The sequence below is a fragment of the Papilio polytes genome, unplaced genomic scaffold (genome assembly GCF_000836215.1).
Source record: "Papilio polytes unplaced genomic scaffold, Ppol_1.0 DF824493.1, whole genome shotgun sequence".
Taxonomy (NCBI): domain Eukaryota; kingdom Metazoa; phylum Arthropoda; class Insecta; order Lepidoptera; family Papilionidae; genus Papilio; species Papilio polytes.
Genome location: NW_013524711.1, coordinates 370568 through 382143, shown reverse-complemented (window position 1 = coordinate 382143; position 11576 = coordinate 370568). Strand labels below are relative to the sequence as shown.

Below are 11576 nucleotides of genomic sequence, written 5' to 3'. Positions count from 1 at the left end.
GATATCTTCATCACGACCGCGTTAGGGTCGTCCAAATATGATGAACCCAACTGCACAGCTCGCGGTGGACCCCTGGAATGAGGGTAGATGAAAATTTGATTCATTTACTACGAGTAACACTGCTTAATGTGTGAAATAATGTAACTAACATAATTAATAATCTTCCTAATATTATAAACTAGCTTTAGTCCGCGACTCTGTTTGCGTAAAGTTAAAAAAAAGAAACAAAAAAAGTGAGTCCTCCCAGATTCTCTACATCTATGATTCAATAAGATACAAATAAAACTGCATAATATTAGCAATAAGTGAAAGTTTTTATGGATGGAAGATGGATGTTTTTTAGAGTTTGTAGCCTAAATAGCTGAACGGATTTCGATGAGTCATAGATGTTGAGCAAAGTCTGGAAGATCCATATACTATTTTTTTATGTTTTTGTGTCTGAATGGACACTGTTTGCCTTGAAGAGGCATTTACAGATTCATCGGCGCTTATCCCGAACCCCGTTTATGAGTAACTAACCTCAAAGGCTCCCTCAGGAGCCTCGGCACGAGCTGTTACTTCGTTATTATTACCGGATTGGAAAATAATTGTCCATTTTGCTATTTAATTGAACGCGCAATCTCGGGCCAGCCAATCTTACTATCGTGTTTCAATCTGACGTCAACGCCATCTATTATCCACTTACATGACAATGCTGTTATCTCTTTCTTCGTAAGCGCAGTGCGCCGCTGTTAGCACGAAGCGATCGCTGATCAAAGAGCCTCCGCAGCGCCACGCGTACCCGTCATACTGGAATACATTAGCTTTTAAATATTAGAAGATTCGTATATCGTATTTAGTCGGGTTATATCGACTTTATCTATATCTATACTATTATAATAAAGCGTAAACACACTTTTTTGTTGCCTAAAATGTCAGCAATTACAGCATATTTTTGAATAATTCTTTCTTTAATAGAAAGCCATACACTAGCGTCACGCTTTAGGCTATATATTTTAATGCCATTAAACATAGGGGGTAAATATTTTGGAAAAACCTTAATGTGGGAAAATGACCATAAGTTGGCGCCAACATCAAGGAAGCAAGGTTATCATATCGTGTCATTTTGACATTTGCAATTGATATTTGACACAATAAAATTTTCATAATTATATGCGGATGAAGTCTCACGGGAACAGCTAGTAACATGATATTTTCGGTAAGTTCACTAAAACCAGTAACGTTTAGGGGACCTTTGACTAAACAATCGCATGTTATGCGATTGTCGATTGTTTCGCAGCCCCAACTGTTTAGTTGCACAACTAAAAAATCGAGTAGTGTGTTAAGCTGTAATTTCTCTGTATTTGTTCTGTATATCTCATTATTGTTTTCAAAACTACCAATATTTTAATTATTTGCCAATATGTACCATAAAAAATGCTTCTTTTAGTTTATTTATTAAATGTTTTATTACATGTCAATACAACACTGCACTTAACTTGACAACTGATATGACCTTTCAGAGAAATTACCAGCGAAAAATTTTTTTAGTCTCGTCTACATATTATTTACTAGCTGTAGCGACTTCGTCCCCGTAATCGAAAAAATAATAAAAATATAGCCTATGATCACTGATAACGTAGCTTTTTAATGGTGAAAGAATTTTTAAAATTGGTCCAGTAGTTTTTGAGTTTTTCAATGCATACAAAAATACAAATCTTTTCTCTTATAATCTATCTCTCACACTATAATTATGGTATATGTTATATGGTATATGGAATATGGAATATGGTATATGGTATATGGTATATGGTGTATGGTGTATGGTGTATGGTGTATGGTGTATGGTGTATGGTGTATGGGGTATGGTAGATGGTATATGGTATATGGAATATGGAATATGGAATATGGTATATGGAATATGGTGTATGGTGTATGGGGTATGGTGTATGGTGTATGGTGTATGGTGTATGGTGTATGGTGTATGGTGTATGGTAGATGGTATATGGTATATGGAATATGGAATATGGTATATGGTATATGGAATATGGTATATGGTATATGGTATATGGTATATGGTATATGGCATAAGGTATATGGTATATGGTATATGTTATATGGTATATGGCATATGGTAAATGACATATGGTATATGCTATATAGTATATGGTGTATGGTATATGCTATATGGTATATGCTATATGCTATATGGTATATGGTATATGGTATATAGTATATGGTATATGGTATATGGTATATGGTGTATGGTGTATGGTGTATGGTGTATGGTGTGTGGTGTATGGTATATGGTGTATGGTATATGGTATATGGTATATGGTATATGGTATATGGTATATGGTATATGGTATATGGTGTATGGTGTATGGTATATGGTATATGGTATATGGTATATGGTATATGGTATATGGTATATGGTATATGGTATATGGTATATGGTATATGGTATATCAAAGAACTTACATTTAACTTTACCCATCCAATCAGCGCCATATGCGGAAACTCCTTTATGGATACAACCTTACCCCCTACAATTAGGGGTATTTGTGACGGAGCACACGATGTTACATTTATTTCGAGAGGTTCCGGAGAAGGTACTAAAGGTATCGCTTGCAGCTGCTTCGTTTGTAACTTCTTGTATTTACTGCACACTGAAATATATAGTTTTTTTAGACAGAAACAACCATTATTTAGTTGCATTTTTTATATAACATAAAGTGGCGAACGGGCAACCGGCCCCCTGAATCCGCCAAAATGGCGAAGCGACCGCTGCCCATAGACATCCGCAATTGCAGATGCGTTGCCTACTCTTATCCGATGGAGGAAGTGACGCACATAAAGAGAGTATTTCCCCTTCCCATTCTCTCCTTATAGGAAAAGGGTGGTAAAGAGAAAGGGACTTAAAATAGGCCTCCGGCACCACACTCATCAGACGAGACACAGAATTACTTTCATTTGACGCCTGTCTTCTGTGTGGTCGTGGTATTACTGGGGGCGTGCCGGCCCTGCAGTGCTAACATGTTAAAGCGGGCACTACCACTGTGTTGCATATTTATATAGTGAATTGATGATGCAAGCGCAACATGAATCTGATAAAATGGCAAAGCGACCGTTGCACAGATATCCGCAATTGTAAATGCATTGCCTACCCTTAATCGGAGGAGACTAGATAATTGCCCCTTACTAAGAGTCTCCTCCACTGTAAAAAAGGAGAGAAATGGACTCATCAGACGAAATGCGGAATTATTCCTGTCTTAACTTCTGTGTGGTCGTGGTATTGCACCGGCTGAACCAGCCTATACCACTGTTAAACTTCCAACCGATAATACAATATACAATGACCAGTCTTAGAAAACTGCAGCAAAAGAAAGTCCCGGTACAAAATACTAAAAATACTTACTTCTCTCTGATACATCTATAAGTCGTAACCTTTCAGCCTCACTCATCGTATCTTCTCCCGGTACTGTAATTAATTCTGGTGGAATTCTCGTGTCTTTTGGAAGAATGTGAACAGGTCTTAATGTCGTGGTCCGTCTTGATGGTGGTCTGTTTGTTATTGGTGGTCTTTTGTCGTCAACAACTGCTGGTCTAACTCCTGGTCTATTGTAGAATGGATTCTGTGTTGTGAGCACGTAGTTTTTGGATGGTTTGTTGGTTTGTTGAGAGTTGTAGTTGTTTTGTTGTGCGTTGTTGGTTGGTTGAGAGTTGTAGTTGTTTGGTTGTGCGTTGTATTCGCTTGATTGAGTGTTTTGGTTACTTGAAGTTTGTTTGTTGTTGGTTAGTCTGTTGTTGTCTTGGTTGTTATATTGATTATTATCTGATCCTCTGTTGTTATTCGGTTGAAAGTTATATTCATTTGATTGCGAATATTGATTGTTGTTGGACGCAGGTCGGTTGTTGGATGGTCTATTATTGTAATTATTAGAAGGTTCGTTGTAGGAGAATTGAATGTTTTCATTGGAAGTGTGATTATTGTTGTAATTGCTTTGTTGTCTGTTGTAACTGTCTCGGTTGTTGGTTTGTCTTTCGTAATTTTCTGATGATTGACTTTGGTTTGGTTTTGTTGTGCTTTCATTTTTCTTTGTTGTTTTTGTTACGAATGATATTCTATCTTCGCTATGTTTTCTTTTTTCATTGCTTATATCATCTAGTACTAATAGGGTATCGTAATTTTTAGAATTCTCTTTCGAGCTACTGTGTATTTCTCTTGCTGTATTTCTTGAAGATGTTCTAGTATTTGTTGATTTATTATTTTGATTGTCATGTCTATTAGAGTTTTTATTTGTAGGTCTTGAAGTGGTTACTTGTACTTCTTGTCCGATTTTCTCCTTCTTTCTAGCGTCTTCTCTTAAATAACTCTCCAACGTTGAGATCGCTGCTGGCTTTCTTCTATCTTTCTTCTCTTCTGTTCTCTGATTTGTCGGATGTCTGTTGAATGTTTTAGGTTTTTTCGTAGTGAATATACTATCGTATGCGGGGAATTCACCGAACGCTGGATGCGATTTTACTATCGGTTGTAGTGCTTGTAAGAAATCTGAAAATATATGCATTTTTAAAACAGATTTAAAGTCAGCCGTTTACTCTATTTACTGGGCACAGTTACTGTTACATCTCTATTAGCTGAATATTCACTGATTTCTCTAGCATATTCTACAACACATACTTTGTCCTACCCAAGTAGTGTGTGCATAGTATCTACTCTTAGAGCGGGTACACAACTTTGACTAAACTATCCAACATCTGTTGTGCGATTGTCGATTGTTTCACAGCCTTCAACTGTTTAGTTGCACAACTAAAAATCGAATGTGCCCACCTACATATAAGCTCATAGTATTCAAGACTAAACAGTTGTGCGATTTAGTAAAAGGTGTTCACGCGGCCTTACATACATCTATATCTGACTTCAGTCCCTTCTCTAGCATATCCTCTGCAACACAATACTTTTTGCGACGTACGACAGCGTCAAGCAAATCTTACCGTATAATTGTGCATGGGCTCCTGTGCTTAGTACGATGTACAAGACTGCAGCAATTGTTGTACCCCGAGCCATATTGTCATTTTATCTGGAAAACAATTGGCGTTTATTACTATTTTGAAATAAATCGGTAGCGCCGCCGGTAGCGGCACAACACTAGATCCTTGACACACGTCCCGTCACTATGACATCTGTCAATGTCAATCAAAAGTATTAAGGACTAGCTGTTGCTCGTGACTTCGCTAGTGTGAAATTAAAAAAAATAGCCTATGTTACTCAGCGATAACGTAGCTTTTTAATGGTGAAAGAATTTTTAAAATAGGTCCAGTAGTTTTTACGTGAATCGAATACATACAAAAATACAATTCCTTCCTCTTTATAATATTAGTATAGACTAGTTGTTGCCCGCGACTTCGTCCACGCAATACTGATATAAAAAGGAACCTATAATATGGCCGTCTATGTCAGCTACCCTTCAGTGAAGGTCCGGTCGAAATCAGCTCAGCCGTTGCGGAGATTACCCGGAACAAACGCGGCTTGCGGACAGACAGACAGACAAAAAATAAATAAATGCTATTTTGGTTATTAAATAATAATAATAAATTCATTTATTTACCAACGCAAATACATCATCTTCCCGAAATCGGGAAATTTCCTTTTGATATTACAGACACTCCAATTTTATTATACGTATAGATAACCCCATCAAGAATAAGAAGGTACTCTACAGGGCTTTTACACGACCCAAGAGAGACGGACCTTCTCATGCCATCGTAATCTCGCAGGTATATGCGTAGGTACCAAAGTTTCAAGTAACTTTCCGTAAATAAAATAACTTTACGATTTCATATCTTGGAAAACAACCGCAATCTTTGATATGTAAAATTTGCATTTAAATAAACATATACAGCGGATTTCCCAAACAATAAACAAATATGTTTGTGATTGCCCGAGCGCCGTTGACTAACAGTTGTGCGATTGTAGATTGTTTTGCAGCCTTCAACTGTTTAGTTGGACAACTAAAGATCGAGTAGTGCTCTTCCATAAGCTCATAGTCAAAGACTAAACAGTTGTGCGGTAAGATAGTTTAGTCAAAGACTTCGTGTCAATGACTTCGATCTGCCAATTAAAAGAAATGATAAATAACGAACACGAATAAAAACATTACTACATCTTGGAAAATACGCTTGTATACCGAATGTATTTAAATATAATATATAATATATATGTATACTAATATAATAAAGCGTAAACACAAACTTCTTTGTTGCCTAATGTCAACAATTACACCATATTTTTGAATAATTCTTTCTTTAATAAAAAGCCCTACACTTACGTCACGCTTTAGGCTATATATTTTCACGTCATTAAACTTAGGCGGTAAATATTTTGGATAAAAACCCTAATGTGGGAAAGAGACCATAAGTTGCTGCCAACATCAAGGAAGCAATTGTCATTTGTGCATTTGAATTTTGACATTTCATGCGAATGAAGCCGCACTGGAACCGCTAGTATACAATAATATAATCTGTACTAATATAATAAAGCGTAAACACACAACTTCGTGGCGTAAGATGTCAATCACAGCATACATTTAAATAATTCTTTCTTTAATAAAAAGCCATACATTAACAACACGCTTTAGGCTATATATTTTCATGCTATAAACTTAGGGAGTAAATAAATTGTGAAAAAAATGCATGTGTGAAAGGGACCATAAACTACAAGCTGCCAATATTAAGGAAGCAAGGCTATTATGGTTAATTTTGACATTTACAATTGAATTTGACAAACGTATACAAATGAAGTTTTCGTAATTCCATGCGGATACAGCCGCACGGGAACAGCTAGTTTTTTATATAAATAAATAGATAAATAACGGATATATGCGTGTATTTAAACAGGATAATATTTTAATGATTCGTTTTAATGATGTAATGAAAAATACGTGATACCATCATCACGTTATGTAATGTAACAGAATCATTAAATCTATATCTGTACTTCTATACTATTATAAAGCGTAAACACACTTCTTTGTTGCCTAAGATGTCAGCTATTACAGCATATTTTTGAATAATTCTTTTCTTTAATATAAAGCCATACACTTACGTCACGCTTTAGACTATATATTTTCACGCCATTAAACTTAGGTGGTTTTTTGGATAAAAACTCAAATGTGGGAAAGAGACCATAAGCTGCTGCCAACATCAAGGAAGCAAGATTGCAATTTTGTCATGTCATGTCATTTTGACATTTGCAATTGACAATTTGACAAATGTAAACAATATAATAATTTTATGCTGATGAATTCGCAAGGGAACAGCTAGTGAGGTTATGTTTAACAAACTTTAACATAGGTTACTTTACTAATGGTTTGAATGCGATCGTTTGTTAGAGTTTGTAGCCTAAACTGCTGAACAGATCTCCATGGCAGTCAGATCTAGACCATAGTCTAGAATCTAGAAGAACACTACTACTTTACTTAACAGTAGTAGAGCCCGCTTTAACATCTTCGAAATGTAGGGCTCGCCCGGTGTAATACCACGACCACACAGAAAACAGGCGTGAAGTGGAAGCAATTCCGCCTACAGTCTGATGAGTGTGGTGGCCTAGTTTTAGTTCTTTTTCCCTTTCCACCCTTTTCTTAAGAGGAAAGGATGGAAAGGAAAAGTGGATTTGACGGTGGAGACGCATAGGAAAGAAAAATCTTCATGTGCGTCTCCTCCGTCAATCAAGGGTGGGCAACGCATCTGCAATTGCGGATGTTTATGGGCAGCGGTCGCTGTCCATTTCGGTGGATTCAGGCCGCTTGCACGTTTACCACCTAATAATATAAAAAAAACTTACTTTTGTTTTTTAATTGCGGACAAAGTCGCGAGTGAAAGCTAGTATAACCGATAAATATTTATTCCCGAGCACAAAATTGTGACGAAAAAAGTTTTCTGAATCTCTTTTGAAGGATCTAACAGTGTTGTCACTTAAAAATACAGAATGACATTTGAAAAACGACGCTTGATTGGACGTTAAAAATAACGGACACAGCCAATGGCGTAGTAAATGTAAATATTAAATGCTTGAAATCTGCGGGTATTATCTCGTTTAGAATATCTCATAAACATTTTTATTATAATATCCCATTAGCTTCAATAACTACGATAAGGTTTTCCAACAATTACTAAACGAAAATATTTAACAAGGATATGGGCTGTGAATTTAAAACAGTATAAAAATGATTATTTAAACAGTTTTATAAACCACTGTCATACTTCATACTAATATTATAAATGCGAAAGTTTAGATGGATGGATGTTTCTTAGAGTTTGTAGCCTAAACTGCTGAACGGATCTCTATGAAATTTGGCACAGATTTAGAGCATAGTCTGGAAGAACACATAGACTACTTTCTATCCCGGGAATAGTTACGGTTCCCGTGGGATTCATTAATTTAGTTTCTTTAATGTTAACTCGATCGTTTTGCAACGGTTCAACATATCTTATTGAAATTTTTGCACAGATATAAAACAAAGTCTGGAGTACACACGGGATCAAGTTCATGCCCGAGAAATGTCCGGTTCCCGAGGGATACGTAGCTTTTTGTTATATCTATAGTTCTCTTTTCTTTAATTCCACGCGGACGTAGTCGCGGGCAACATCTAGTTATACATAAATGGGAAAGTTTAGATGGATGGATGGATGTTTGTTAAAGTCTGTAGCCTAAACGGCTGAACGGTTCTGGATGAAAAGTGGCATAGATGTAGAACATAGTCTAAAAGAACATATAGGCTACTCATTTAGTTTTTTTTTATAAATTCCACAGGAACAGCCGCGGGCGGAAGCTAGTTACTTATATCAAGAACCGGATATTATCCTTATATCAAAACAAAGAAATTCCCTTATTGAATAATATTTGATTAAGAGAAAGGCAAGGAAGTTTATATAACCTTTAAATTTATTTAAACCTCTGACATTTATCTGCAGTTTAACCGAAGTTGAACTCTTGAGTTTATCTTCAAGGTTAACGTAGCTTCCTGTAAAACTTTTAAACAAGATAAATAAGTCGCAAACTTCGTTAGCGCAGAACATTCCCGTGTGCATCTTCTACCAGCTATCTTCCAGTCAAAGTCTCGTCGATATCGGTCTACACGTCCTAGGGATAGTGGTCCGATCGCCATTTTGACAGCCAGGAATAAATAAAATGTAGCCTATAATGTGCCCGTCAATGTCAGCTATCCATGTATGCTATGTCCAGCCGTTTCGGAGATTACCCAGAACAAACGCGGCTTGCGGACAGACAGACAGACAAATTTTTTTTAATTGCGAATTTTGTTATCGGCAAAGCAAATATATCATCTTCCCGAATACTGGAATTTTTTTTTTGATATCACAAACACTCCAAATTTTATTATATGTATAGATTTATGTCCGGTTTCCAAGCTACGTTTAACCATTCGCTAGCGAAAGTTTAGATGGATGGATGTTTGTTTGCTTAATGAAATTTGGTATAGATATAGAGGATAGTCTGGAAGAACACATAGGCTGCTCACTTTTGTTTTTTTAAGTCCACGCGGACAGTCTCGGGCATAAACTAGTTCTACATAACAATGTGTGTTTACGTTTTATTATATTAGTATAGATAATATATTTATAGCTACTATATGTATTTGACATGCAAGATAACTTGTCGGCCTTCTACTGTCACTAGGGACACCATTTTGTATTGTAAATAGTAGGATATGTCTAAAATATCATGAAATCTAATATTATTAATGCGAAAGTTTAAATAAATGTTTGTTAGAGTTTAAATTGTTAAACGGATCTTGTCATAGATGTAGAGAATAGTCTAGAACACATTGGATACTTTTTTTTTATTCCACACGGACGGAGTCGCGGGTGAAAAACAGTGTAATCACTACACGAACATGTAGTTACTATTCTGATAACGAAAAACTGTTTTGTTTTAATTTTGTATCTGTCAACAAGTTGAGTTTATTCTGGGTTATCTCCAGCACTTGCAATGGGAGAATATTCAGATAGTATCCAATGTAAGATGACATCGAATTTGATTGCACAAATAATAATCTAGAGTTCAGCTTACCCTGGACAGTTTAAAAGATGGTGAATACTTCTATAAAATCATAATTTTCCTCCTTATACTACTCCCTTAGTGTCGCAACAGGTTTTTGTCGTTCACATAACTAGCATACGTCATCTCAGTCATCACTCCCTTCATCATGTCACCTTTCACGTACTACATCTCTTTCTTTGTCTATCTCTACCGATAGCATGCCCATACCAAGCTAACCTTTTACTACTTACCTTCTCTACCACTGGGGCTACACTCAAACTTGCTCTAATATACTCATTTCGTATCTTATACAATCGTGTTACTATGCTACTACTATAAAATATCCTTTAAAATGTTGTAATATGGTAACCCTATACGTATGGAACTTTTGCGAAGGCAATGCGTAAGTTTTTTGTTTGTATTGAGTATGGACTTTTCTTTTTTTGTCGACAAGAAACGATTGTAACGATTCACTAATTAATTTAATTTGTTACTGTGAGGAGCGTGCGGACACATTTGACTGAACTATCGCGCAATACGCAATATGCATATGACGCCAAATTGCACCAAACTTTTTTTAAGTATACTTTATTACTATAAAAACAATCCTGCAAAGATTTTTTTAAATATAATGTGATTTAGTGGCAAAATTTAATCATTAAAAAGTGTCTTTTTTCAAATTCCCTCGCTAAGTTCTAAAACGCACACTATTGGTCGAAGCAAATGGCTTATCTAATATGGCGTCGCTGTGTTGTCAATACACAGTTCATTTACGTTAGTTTATATAGAAATACACTCTTGAAGTATTTTATTGTAAACACGATATCAAAACCAACTTTAAAATGAAAAATTAATGAATGGAATTGTTAATTTGAATTATAGTTGAATATTTTCGTGTCATTTTTTTTCTGGTTCTTATATAACAAATAGAATCGTTTAGTAAAAGAAAAAAATACATTTAATTCCCTATTGTGCGATTATCGATTGATTCGCAGCCTTCAACTGTTTAGTTGCACAACCGAAAATCGAATATTACACCTCCATAAGCTCATATCAATGGGAGACGAAACAGTTGTACGATAGTTTCAGGTGTGCGAACGCTCTAAATCCCGGCGAGAGGGCACTTCAATATACTTCTACAATTAAGAATCCGTCGTTAAAAATACGATAGTCCTTTATTTTTACGATCTTTGGAACCCTTTTAAAAGAAATCAGAATTAAATAAGAATTTACGACACTAGTCCTCAAAAAAATATGTTATTTTAGATGGTAGAAGCGCAAGTATCCTCTTTATACACACGAAATAAAAAATGTTACAAGAGTGCGCGCACACCTTTGATTAAACTATCGCACATCTTTTTAGTCTCGCTTTGACTATAAGCTTTTTTTTTTACAACATAAGGTGGCAAACGAGCAAGCGGTCACCAGAATCCGCCAAAATGGCGAAGCGACTGCCCATAGACATTCGCAATCGCGTTGCCTACCCTTATCCGACGGAGGAGACGCACATAAAGAGGATATTGCCCCTTCCTAGGCA

The 11576-nt window shown here is 36.0% G+C and overlaps 1 protein-coding gene across 1 annotated transcript in view; it reads right to left on the bottom strand.

Annotated features, from left to right (window-relative positions):
• Positions 1-11576, bottom strand: part of LOC106101769 (rhoGEF domain-containing protein gxcI-like) — a 20926-nt gene that overhangs the window by 7384 nt on the left and 1966 nt on the right. The window contains exons 2-6 of the mRNA XM_013281486.1: positions 4975-5060; positions 3398-4531; positions 2461-2648; positions 686-789; positions 3-72 (exon numbers count right to left, since the gene is read on the bottom strand). Coding sequence (XP_013136940.1) covers positions 3-72; positions 686-789; positions 2461-2648; positions 3398-4531; positions 4975-5047 — 1569 coding nt within the window. The 5' untranslated portion in view covers positions 5048-5060. The remainder of the gene's footprint in view (positions 1-2; positions 73-685; positions 790-2460; positions 2649-3397; positions 4532-4974; positions 5061-11576) is intronic.